The sequence below is a fragment of the Mya arenaria genome, chromosome 14, assembly GCF_026914265.1.
Source record: "Mya arenaria isolate MELC-2E11 chromosome 14, ASM2691426v1".
NCBI lineage: Eukaryota > Metazoa > Mollusca > Bivalvia > Myida > Myidae > Mya > Mya arenaria.
This window is the reverse complement of record NC_069135.1, coordinates 3467535-3480590: the sequence shown is the minus strand read 5'-3', so window position 1 is coordinate 3480590 and position 13056 is coordinate 3467535. Positions and strand designations below refer to the sequence as shown.

Below are 13056 nucleotides of genomic sequence, written 5' to 3'. Positions count from 1 at the left end.
AAGTAGTATCTCCTAAAGGTTACATACAAGTAGTATCTCCTAAAGGTTACATACAAGTAGTATCTCCTAAAGGTTAGATACAAGTAGTGTCTCCTAAAGGTTACATACAAAAAGTATCTCCTTAAAGTTAGATACAAGTAGAGTCTCCTTAAGGTTAGATACAAGTAGTCTCTCCTAAAGGTTAGATACAAGTTGAGTCTCCTAAAGGTTAGATACAAGTAGTCTCTCCTTAAGGTAAGATACAAGTTGAGTCTCCTAAAGGTTAGATACAAGTAGTATCTCCTAAAGGTTAGATACAAGTTGAGTCTCCTAAAGGTTAGATACAAGTAGTCTCTCCTAAAGGTTAAATACAAGTTGAGTCTCCTAAAGGTTAGATACAAGTAGTCTCTCCTAAAGGTAAGATACAAGTTGAGTCTCCTAAAGGTTAGATACAAGTAGTATCTCCTAAAGGTTAGATACAAGTTGAGTCTCCTAAAGGTTAGATACAAGTAGTCTCTCCTAAAGGTTAGATACAAGTTGAGTCTCCTAAAGGTTAGATACAAGTAGTCTCTCCTAAAGGTTAGATACAAGTTGAGTCTCCTAAAGGTTAGATACAAGTTGTCTCTTTTAAAGGTTAGATACAAGATGTGTCTCATAAAGGTTAGATACAAGTAGTATCTCCTAAAGGTTACATACAAGTAGTATCTTCTTAAATTTAGATACAAGTAGTGTCTCCTGAAGGTTAGATACAAGTAGTGTCTCCTAAAAGTAAGATACAAGTAGTTTCTCCTAAAAGTAAGATACAAGTAGTGTCTCCTAAAAGTAAGATACAAGTAGTGTCTCCTAAAGGTTAGATAAAAAGAGTATCTCCTAAAGGTTAGATACAAGTAGTGTCTCCTAAAGGTTAGATACAAGCAGTCTCTCCTAAAGGTTAGATACAAGCAGTCTCTCCTAAAGGTTAGATACAAGTAGTGTCTCCTAAAGGTTAGATACAAGTAGTGTCTCCTAAAGGTTAGATACAAGTAGTATCTCCTAAAGGTTACATACAAGAGTATCTTCTTAAATTTAGATACAAGTAGTGTCTCCTGTAGGTTAGATACAAGTAGTGTCTCCTAAAAGTAAGATACAAGTAGTGTCTCCTAAAAGTAAGATACAAGTAGTGTCTCCTAAAGGTTAGATAAAAGTAGTATCTTCTAAAGGTTAGATACAAGTAGTATCTCCTAAAGATAAGATACAAGTAGTGTCTCCTTTAGATAAGATACAAGTAGTGTCTCCTAAAGGTAAGATACAAGTAGTGTCTCCTAAGGGTTAGATAAAAGTAGTCTCTCCTAAAGGTTAGATACAAGTAGTATCTCCTAAAGATAAGATACAAGTAGTGTCTCCTAATGGTTAGATACAAGTAGTATCTCCTACAGGTTATATACAAGTAGTATTTCCTAAAAGAAAGGAGCATGTGTTTAACCAAAGGCAAAAAGTTAATTTAATTTTAAATTTTAAATCCATTCTATGGTTGTAAAGTTAAGCAGCACGAATGGACATCAGCGGAGTGAAGGGCAACTCATCTTGTTGTTTTAAAAGTCAAACAAACAGCATTACTTAATTTTCATTAAATATAAATATAAGTATGTTTTCTTTAGTAATGGCCCAAGGTTAGTTTTTGCATGGCGGCATTGACACCAAGGCTATGACAATAAATCAACTCTTTTTTATGAAAAAAAAAACAAACTCAAAATGCCTGTCTGACATTAAATATTTTGTGACTATGTTGCAAAAACTTTGTGCCAAGGTATTTCAAGAGGAGTTATGAAGTGGATACATAATCAGGATAGGCAGGGACACCTAGAAACTCGTCTGATTGGGAGCATAATAGAAAGAGATGGTTTAATAAGGTCGCGAGGATTGAGCCAGATATCAATACAAGGTCAATAACTTCAAACACTAAATGATAAGAGATTATCATGCAGAAAATTGCATAAAAATAGAAGTTAAAAAAACATATTCCTTCTGAATCAGAGTAACCTAAATGTCTATTTTTGCATACCAAATGTGCGTTTCCCGTCATATGACCAGTGCTGGAAAACCCGTATTACGCCCCACATGAAAGATGAGTCAAGTGCAACAATGCACCACTTCTTATTTCTTTTATTGTATGGTTTAAAAATTATATTATGCCATTTCAATAAAGCGCAATTAAATATTGAAGTACGCAAGAGTTTTAATTGAAATTTAAAATAAATTATCATAAAAACGCACTTTTTGAGGAACTGTTAGAGGTCAATAGTGATTTAAAATTACTGCACTTTATGACGTCATTAAACAACGTCGCACAAGCTTTTTGGTGAAATGTACACCAAAAGAGCGTTTTCTACGTAAATTGATCATTTTAATAGATAAGCAAGAGAAAATATAAAGCAATGATAGATACTTTTAATCTTATAAATTATCATAACAAAAATGTAATTGGCCTCCAACATTCTTTATTAATGAGAATGAATATTTCAATATAAAACAATTAAGTGCTATGTTCTAATAATTTTATTTATCAACAACAATTTTCTTTCGTATTTACAATCACCACATCAAACAATTTAAAACATAATATTACACAGAACATTTATCTTCATTACAAAGATGACAACTATGATATTATAAAGGGACATCAATTACATATCACTTCTCAAACAAAATGCTATTACCAATAGTCAATACATTCCTGTAAAACATATGGTCTTGAAATTTAAACCTTGTAAAATTCCTCAAAAAGAATGTCACCTCACAGATAGTATGAAATACTTGACTTCACCAAATTATAAGTGTGGTTGACATGCAGATAAAAGTAGATAGCTGTTGGTTGATAAAGGAAGTTCTGTTTCTGAAACACCTTTTTTACACAGAAAACAAAAAGATGAGAAACATGTATAACAAAACTAAAAGGAAATACAATAATCGATAAATACTGACTTCCATATATGTATATGCCATTGTATAAATTTTTTATCTCGGTTTCAAATAATTGGCAAAATGTTTCGTGTTATGTGCCAACATATCGGCGGATTTTTAGAAACTTGGTTAAATTTAACAATGTTGTTGACGTTTCAAATCTTGACTGCTCTGGAAGTTTAATGGGGACATTTGTGATCTAAAGTGTTCCTGACAAGTTATGGGACAACTGTTTCAGCTGTATTTGTTCTGTTTAAATATATCAGCATATCACCAAGTAGTTTATGTCTAAAAATTAACAACAATATCATTAATCACATTTTTAACTTGAACTAAGTCAAAGTTCTGAACAATCAGCCCCTTGTGTGAAAATTATAGAATAGTGTTCAACTGATTATGTGATTTTCTAAGCACTTTCTGCATACAAGGACTTAAAACTTTGAATTAATTACTTATAGCACTGGTGTAGTTTACTATATAAAGTATTTCCTGAGTTGAGCAGCTTCCTCATTCATCTGGTGCTCAGATCTGAGGCGGCCTGCTCTCCTCTCCTCCTCCAGGTTCTGGTCATGTTTCTGTAGCTGAAATTACGGGTAATGTTCTGTAGGTTAATGGGAATTCACGTCGTAGGTTGGAAAAATGTATCAAGTCCATGTCCTACAGCTCTGTAGCTGAAGATAATTATAGGTAAGGTGTAAAATTTGACGCTAATATGTAAAATATTATAGTCCTTCCAAAATAATTCGGTGCTTACAAACACTTATTTGATTACAATGTAGTCTTAAGCCCCCAAATTGAACAAAAATCTTAGGTTGACAACATTACAAATGTACTGCCAACTTGTATCAGTATTTTGTTCCCTATCAATGGATACAATGTTTTGGACATTGGTTTAGATTATTCTAAATAAGTACCTACCTGATCGTACACCTGGTCATTCTGAGCAAAGTCGCCAGCCTTCCTGGGCAGTATGTGCACATGGACATGCTAAAATATAACAAAATGGTCTATTATAACACACATTGATATGAACGTCATCTTAAAAGCAACACTTCGATACTAAATGTTTGTTGGTAAAACGCCAACAGTGTCGAGCCAGTAAATGTCACAATCAAAGAACAATTCTAAAAACTTGTCCTTTGACCTTGTTTGTTATTTTTGGTAAGTTGATGGCTTTGATGTGACTGATGTCAAACAAGCAAAAATAATTCTGACCAATGTTCACTGTGTGTTAACATTATTTCTGCCCCACCTATGCATAGGCCTTCTTAGTCCATATAAACAGCCGCTTCAGAGTCTTTGACGATTTTTGATTTGGCGACTCTACGCGTCCATATCCCACTTGTTGTTTTCCTAGCCAAGAATGACAGATCCCAGCGCTAAGTATATTGAGCGGAAAGATAACAGGCACCTGCTAGATGGTTTCAAAATGGCGATGCTTCATTGACAGAAGTCGATCTTAATTGAAACTAATTATTTGTGTTTCATTAAACACTTGCATATGTAAATAAGTAAAAGGTATTGGCTAAAATAATTAAAGTGTATCTTTTGTGTTTTTATTTAACAGTGAAGTGTTAAGAATTGTGGAGTAACAGTTGAAGAATATATTTTACATTGGTATGGATCCGTCGACTTGTGGCGTTTAGGGAACAAAATAAATATCCAAATGTTAAAAAAGTTCCCTAAACTCGCATTATTGTATCTTGCATGCCATATATATGCCTTCTTATCATACTGAACATCATTTTGTGCCAAATTATTTTAAAATCGCCATATGTATATCCGAGTTACAGCTTATAAAAAATTGGAATAACAAATGACCAATGACTTGAGGGTAACTTAGACCTACAGACATGGGTCTTGTACACATGACATGTCGTCTTCAATGGTGAACATTTGTGCCAAGTTTTTATAAAGTCCCCCATGCATTGCCAAATAGTTGCCCAAACAAGGCAATAAACAAGTGAGTTTGACAAATGACCATCAAGAGGGACTTTGACCTACAGACAGGGGTCTTGCACGCCACACACAATTGTCTATTGATAAAATTAAGTTATCTTAAAATCACCCAAATGCATGGTCAAGCCAAACTAGGGCAGACGCTAAAATAGTCAAAAGTATGATGACCAATAAGCTAATGAAACTAAGGAAGGGTAAAATGTAAAAGCTAACATAGAGAACAAATGAGGAGTGCGATAGTTGACAATACATTTCTAAATTGTTTGTTTCTCTAGCTATATACTAGTATATATATAAATTGTATGGTTGGCAAGTTAGTGTATTGATTAACACACTTGCTTCTCATAAAGGCCTCATTGGTTAGTGTTCCAAAATTGGACAAGTGGATTTCCTTTGAATGGTCCAGTTTTCTCCACATGATTAGACCATACTCTTGCATAACATTGAGACGACAAGAGTGATTGAGATAATATTGTAACAAAAATCTGCATTAAATAAGTAAGTTTAAAACTAATTGTATAACTGGAATTTACAAAAAGTGTTGTGACTTACACTAACTGTCTGTCCTGCCTCAGGTCCATCCTGTATACTGATGGTGAGTGATGTCCCTTTGAAGTGTTTTTCTATTACCTTGGAAACGACCTTGGTGGTGTTGAACAGGTCGCTGACCTCTGCTGGGTCAAGGTCAGCAAATCTCGATACATTGCGGATAGAGGCTATTAATACATTTATTCATCGTTAAGGAAAATTAAAATTGCTGAAAGGCTTTAAGCGAAGATCTCATTTAAAACATTAAAGTTATATATTTGTCCATTTATTGATGGATGAGTTTTTGTCTTTTAATAAACAAAATCAACTGAAATGCTTAACTTTAAGCAAGGAAAGTAGATTAACCAAGTTACATTTAGGTCTCTTTTAAGTTTTTATATACATATATATACATATATATATTAAGCGCCACAGGGCCATATTCAGGAATGCATTGAACTTGAGTTTGAAACTCCAAAGCAAATTTAATTCTATTGTACAATTCCTACCATAAGAGCATTTATGGTAGATATGGCTAAATCTCTTACACACGATTTTTTTTTACAGTGATTTCCACACCAGTTGTTATTTATAAAATGTTGTTATAAAAAAATATTTTTTTAAGGTTTAAGAATTTGATTTTTTGACTATAAAGCTCGGACTCAAGATGTTTGTACACATGTATATGGACCCAGAATGAAAGAAAAAATATGACGAAAAAGGATATGACCAGGGACAACAGGTTTAATGTTGACAAAGGCGTAGGAGAGAGCTGTCCTGTGAAAGACCTGCCTGCTGCCTATCTTGTATTGGCCAAACTCATACTCCGGTATACTGTCAATGGATGGGGCTAAAAATTAGAAAACAAGTCATTCCATCCATTAAAAACTTACGAATAGCAGGTGATCAATAGCTTGTAAATAGATTCATGCAATTTCATATCTAATGATAAAGACAAGTATGAAGGATAAATTGTACCAAATGCTATCAGCAATTTCTTACTCAAAATCAATATTTTCATCAACATTCTTTCTCAAAAAAAAGGCTATGGTGCTATAAGATATCTTACTTATATAGACACTGACATTGAAAAATTTCAATATTTTATAAGGTTACTTACTTCAACATGACAGTGCAAAAGTAATCTAGTGATAGTCCTTACCTAACTGTATATTTTTAAAAGTGCATTACCACTTCCCTTCAGCATGACAGATCCATAAAGGTCTGGCCGGCGATGATTGAGGATGGGCATCTGTGTGCGAACACGGGTCAGGAGCTGTAGATCAACCTCTGCCACACACACACCCTCCCCCTCTGAACACTCAGCTATCACCACACCCCATGGGTCAACTATCTACTGAACATACAGAGAAACAATGCAATAAGTAACTCTCTGCTCAACATTGAGAATAAACATAAAACACATACAGTCTACATCAGTAAGTATAATAATACACAAAGAAAGTGCATTTTTGTACATTTCACTAAAGGCGCATGTGATAATGTCTACTGACATCATGACCTGCAGTAATTTTTATTATGTCATACGTCAAGAAGTTCCTTCAGTATCACATCTTCTAAGGTTTTTTGAAATGCCTAACCGGTGTGCTAGAAAAAGCCATCTAGTTTTTTTTAAAGCAAATAAGAAGTTTCAAATGATAAACTACAGTAAACTAAACATTGTATTGCATGCCTTGAAATGAGTAATATACTGTATGAAAGAGTAACACAAGAAACACAAGTTGGACTCATCAAGAAAGTAAGTGTAGATTCACAACATAGATATTGTTTCTTTTCTACAGTAGATATATTTGATACATTTTATTCCTTACCAGACTGTGTCCGTATGAAGACCTCTTCTCATTGTGTTTTCCAGTCTGAGCAGCTGCTACAACATAACACTGATTCTCAATAGCACGATTCCTCAACAGTACCTGCAAAAATAACATAATTTAATATGAAACATTGTGATCATTGGAAATAAAAAAGGAGCTCCTAAATATCACTATTGGGTTTTGTCTCGCAGTCATCTAAATTAGTCATTAGGATGGTCAAGGCCGAATTCTTATACTATTGCTTGGAATCAAATTTTTGTACAAGACATGCTATATAAATTTCAGAATTTGAGCATGCCCAGAAGACCTATTAACAGTGCAGGGCTTGCGGCTTGTGTTAATTTCGACCACTGGTCTCGGGCAGTATGCATTCAAAGTTTCATTTGAAAATAACAAGCCCTTGACATGGCCACAACATGGCCTTGACATGACCACAACAAGGCCATGACATGACCACAACATGGCCTTGACATGACCACAACAAGGCCTTGACATGACCACAACAAGGCCTTGACATGACCAAAACAAGGCCTTGACATGGCCACAACAAGGCCTTGACATGACCACAACAAGGCCTTGACATGACCACAACAAGGCCTTGACATGACCACAACAAGGCCTTGACATGACCAAAACAAGGCCTTGACATGGCCACAACAAGGCCTTGACATGACCACAACATGGCCTTGACATGGCCACAACAAGGCCTTGACATGACCAAAACAAGGCCTTGACATGACCACAACAAGGCCTTGACATGGCCACAACAAGGCCTTGACATGACCACAACATGGCCTTGACATGGCCACAACATGGCCTTGACATGACCACAACAAGGCCATGACATGACCACAACATGGCATTGACATGACCACAACAAGGCCTTGACATGACCACAACAAGGCCTTGACATGACCACAACAAGGCCTTGACATGACCAAAACAAGGCCTTGACATGGCCACAACAAGGCCTTGACATGACCACAACAAGGCTTTGACATGACCACAACAAGGCCTTGACATGACCACAACAAGGCTTTGACATGACCACAACAAGGCCTTGACATGACCACAACAAGGCCTTGACATGACCACAACAAGGCCTTGACATGACCACAACAAGGCCTTGACATGACCAAAACAAGGCCTTGACATGACCAAAACAAGGCCTTGACATGACCACAACAAGGCCTTGACATGACCAAAACAAGGCCTTGACATGACCACAACAAGGCCTTGACATGACCACAACAAGGCTTTCACATGACCACAACAAGGCCTTGACATGACCACAACAAGGCCTTGACATGTCCACAACAAGGCCTTGACATGACCACAACAAGGCCTTGACATGACCACAACAAGGCCTTGACATGACCACAACAAGGCCTTGACATGACCACAAAAAGGCCTTGACATGTCCACAACAAGGCCTTGACATGAACACAACAAGGCTTTGACATGACCACAACAAGGCCTTGACATGACCACAACAAGGCTTTGACATGACCACAACAAGGCCTTGACATGACCACAACAAGGCCTTGACATGACCACAACAAGGCCTTGACATGACCACAACACGGCCTTTACATGACCACAACAAGGCTTTGACACAACCTAGCCCTTTGTTTCTGAACAGACAATACACAAAATGAATGTGTCGTCATCCCTATGAGCCCTTGTGTCTGTTTCTATCTTTTGCTATTACATCCATCAACATACTGTTTCTTAGATAACTTTGTTCTAAATATTTTAAATTGTTTGAATATTGATGTTTATCATATATTATATTTAAACCAATATATATATTCATTACATAATGATCAAGCAGTGTTCATTCCACCTTTAACTTCTTTTTAGAAGAAAACAGAGCAGTTCAACTACACCTGTAATATTAAAGAATTATTTGACACTTGAAGTCATGTTTAAACATGAACGTGAGCTTAAATCGAGCCGAATCGTACATGCCAGTGAGCCATGCCTGTTGGTACAGTGAAGGCGGAGGGAAAGGTGAGGATATCTGCCCCCATGTGGCGTAGTCCCACACTCATCTCCGGGAACCGCATGTCATAACACTGAAAATGAACCAGGTATGAATGGTGATTATGGGCAAATGTTTTGTTAATAAGGGATTAAAAATCGGACACAAACTTCACAATTCGGAAATAACTAAAAATCAATCAATTATCAATTTTACAATCATGAATTAAAATATGTACAAACCACAGTCATACATGACAAAAAAATAGTTGACAGGTACTGTTTCTGATATATAAGGGATAAAAATAACAGCAAATCAGAAATACATTTTAGTTTATAGGAAAGCATACCACTTAAAAAAAAAAAACATTTTAATTTTCTACGGCCCGACTGGCAGGTAAATTTAAAAGATGCACTCTTACTCCCATATAAGATTAATCACAAATAATAAAATTGTTACAATATACCAAAAAGGATGAATATATATCGTAAACAACAGTTGTTATGATGGACACCGCGTTTAATTTGAAGAAAACATGGTATTTCTACCTTATCAGATGAAAGTAGATCACAGAAAATCTTTTAGCACTCACCAATCATTTAATGTTTTTTTGCATTTTCAGCTATAAAATACACGGTTACAATCTTGTTATCAGTAATTGATATTTTCCATAAATGCATTATTTAGTTAGTACCGATAGTTAAAGGTTTATCACTCCAAATATATGTGTGTTATACATGTGTTTGTATTGATTTTGAATAAGAGTGTCACTTTATGAATAAATAGGTAGAAAACCTGGTATTGCATGTTCTTTCAATAGACAATAATATGCAAACTGAATTATAAAAAAGACTACATCATTGTATAGAAAAGCAGTATTTTGAATCCTATAATTTAAAGTCACTTCTGGAACTTTAGGAATAGAAAAAATCCTTTTAAGATCACGATTTCAATTTATAGTATAAAGCTGCGAGTGGCGTAAGCATGTAATGATCAGTTTGGAAAGCAATAAATGTAAATAAGGTACAGGTGTTGTGTTTATTAATTTCTGAATTGTGTGGATTCTATATAACCATTTGTCTTTTCAGCATTTACAGTCTACAAAAGAGGCAACAACCGACAATACTCAATCATCAGTTAATCTCTAGTGTTAAAATGTACAAAAACATTTATTCGGTTAAAAACAAAATGACCTGTGTAACAGACTGCACAAACTGCTATGTGCACCTGTTGGGTATCCAACCCATGACCTCTCGCTCTGCAGGCAGACACTCTACCGCTGCGCTATAATAGCCAGCTCTATAGGGAGAGAGTGTAAGTGCCGCCATATAGACTTTTAGTATACATACATAATACCAGGTTACACCTGTGTTTATATATTTAATCTTTCTTTGTGAATTATCATAGAAATAATTGATATAAGAATTTAAAATAACATGGGCAATACATATTGATCTTTAGGTGAAAAACTATTGAAAATGTATTTAAAGTGAGTTTTATAAAATTACAATGCCCATTCCAACTCTGCCTGCTGGGGTATCTACAGGAGGACATATCCTGTCCCCGGTGATTGTGTAGTCACTCTCGCACAGACGTATCTTTCCAGGAATGTCCAGGTCAAACATATGGCTCTTACAGTACACACCCCGCACCTCACCCTCACTGTCCAGTATCACATGTGTGTTATACAGCTTCTGACTGACAGAATCTAAACCCTAAAGTTATAGAAGAAGAACTTTATGAATCAAAAGTAATTGACAGTAAGAAGATTCATGGTATTTATGAGATGATGTACAATAAACCCACCAGACACATGCATATAAGAAAATATTTGTTTATTTACTTTAAATGGAATCTAGCTATCTAATACTCATTACCATTTTTCTCATGATTAATGGCTACCGGTACTTGAAACATTGAAATTTTCCTTGTCTCAAATAAATTTAATTTTAACAAATTGACCTCCAATTAAAGAAGCAGAGATGTTTTTAAAGAAGTGCATTAAAAATCACAGTCATGTGACCTTCTGATGAAATCCTCCAATCGATATCCACACCGAAAGGTTCCTGGCCAACTGCTTGTACTTTGATATGGTGGTACCATTTATTGGTTCAGCAAAAGCCATACTTTGCTTTTGACTTTCAGCAATATAGTCACATGCCTCAGGCATGAACACCATCTAAAACAAAAGAAGATGCTGTTATCATTTGACTTTTGGTTACAAGTAACTTGTAAGTATTCAAACCTTTCGAGTGTGCCTGTGACCTATGATCCACAATATGAAATAATTTTGTTTCTAAATGCAAGGCTTCCTGAAAGGAAGTTGGGAAGTATATTACTCCCTAGAAATGGGTTAAAACTTCCGAAATTGATTCCTTAGAAGTACAAAGACTTCTATGATTTTGAATAAAACTTCCAAAGTTGAAACCTTGGAAGTTCAAAATATCAAAACCTGGTGCCAATATTAATTTTATGACCACAATTTCCATCAGTCTGTCAGTAAAATGAATGATTATAATATGAGTCTGTGAATTAGGCAAATTAAAGTGGTAATTATTTGTTTTTTAACATACTAGTTGAAAAGTGGAAAAAGATATTGTATTCTGGAGACTTTAACTTCAACATTTCAGTAAAAAACTACTAAAACTGATGGACAGGAAGTTCATTCTTCCAGTTTCAAATTCTTAATGGAAGCCCTAAAAATGCAGTCTGTGCCAAATTATGTTAGAAACACAGACCATTTTTCTCCATTTTGGCTTGTAGAATAATTATGTTCAGAAGCCAAAGGATTAAATGATAGATAATACAGTTTTATACTGGATCAAGAGATGCATCAATAAACTGGCTGACTCTAAAATATAAACCTGTTATTATATTCAGAATGAACATAGTAATGCACAATATGATTTTCACATATGGTTACTGTTGGTATATTGAGAAAAAAAGTTTTTCTTTTAATGCTAACCACTTATAAAATCCTGATTTTCGTATTAAACAAAGCTAGTCAAACTTAAGAAGTCTGAGAAATCAGGGCAAGGTGTGATGCAATTTTGAGTTAAATGTCAGGATAAGGATTCCTCATTTAATGGCAATATATAATGCCTTGTCAACTGTTTGATTGTTCAGGTCTTGAAAAAGATCAATCTTAATATGATTAGTGACTATTTGTTTTCTGTAAAGTTAACAATAATATTATATATATAATATATAAAGGTTCATGCAGAATTTGACTTTACTAATAAAACAAACACATATTATTAAAGCAGGAAAGAACATAATTTCAAATTTTATGTACCTGAGCTCCTAATGTTTTACACTGTTTTATTAAGGTCTCTGCACTGTGGAAATTTGAATCTTTATCTGATGTACATATCATTTGACAAACCCCAATAACGCATCTTTTGTTCACATTCATCATTGAGGAAGCCATTTTAGTCGTTAACAGAAACTTTGAAAGTTGCATATCAGATGATAATGATTAAGATCAGGTATGCAAGATTAGCTATGCATGACTATGCATCAATTGTGTCTATTTGTGGATATTAATTGATAAGTCGGTCATGAATGTTAAGCCTTTTTCTCCTGCATTTTCACCCTAATAGACGTAAAACTAAAATCGTTAAAAAAATAAACAGTTAATGAAAAAGCATTACAGATTTAAGCTATACAAGATGTTTTCAGATTTTATTCAGGGTTTTATTAACAGCGGAGGCCAGCTTTACGTATGTGGGCCATAGTTTCGAATATACCCAAGACACATTTTCTTTGTTCGTGTTTAATAATCAAATTATTATTTTTATTATTCTCACATTTATTGAATTTTCGATGTAC

The 13056-nt window shown here is 34.8% G+C and overlaps 1 protein-coding gene across 1 annotated transcript; it reads right to left on the bottom strand.

Annotated features, from left to right (window-relative positions):
* Positions 1 to 2499: 2499 nt before the first annotated feature.
* Positions 2500 to 12962, bottom strand: LOC128216526 (deaminated glutathione amidase-like). The gene is made up of 10 exons (XM_052923110.1): positions 12521 to 12962; positions 11249 to 11404; positions 10734 to 10940; positions 9209 to 9319; positions 7239 to 7340; positions 6598 to 6760; positions 6122 to 6256; positions 5431 to 5594; positions 3838 to 3906; positions 2500 to 3500 (listed from the first exon to the last, which is right to left on the bottom strand). Exons 1-10 carry the CDS (start codon positions 12686 to 12688, stop codon positions 3393 to 3395), a joined length of 1383 nt encoding a protein of 460 aa, XP_052779070.1. The 5' UTR covers positions 12689 to 12962; the 3' UTR covers positions 2500 to 3392.
* Between the last annotated feature and the right edge of the window lie 94 nt (positions 12963 to 13056).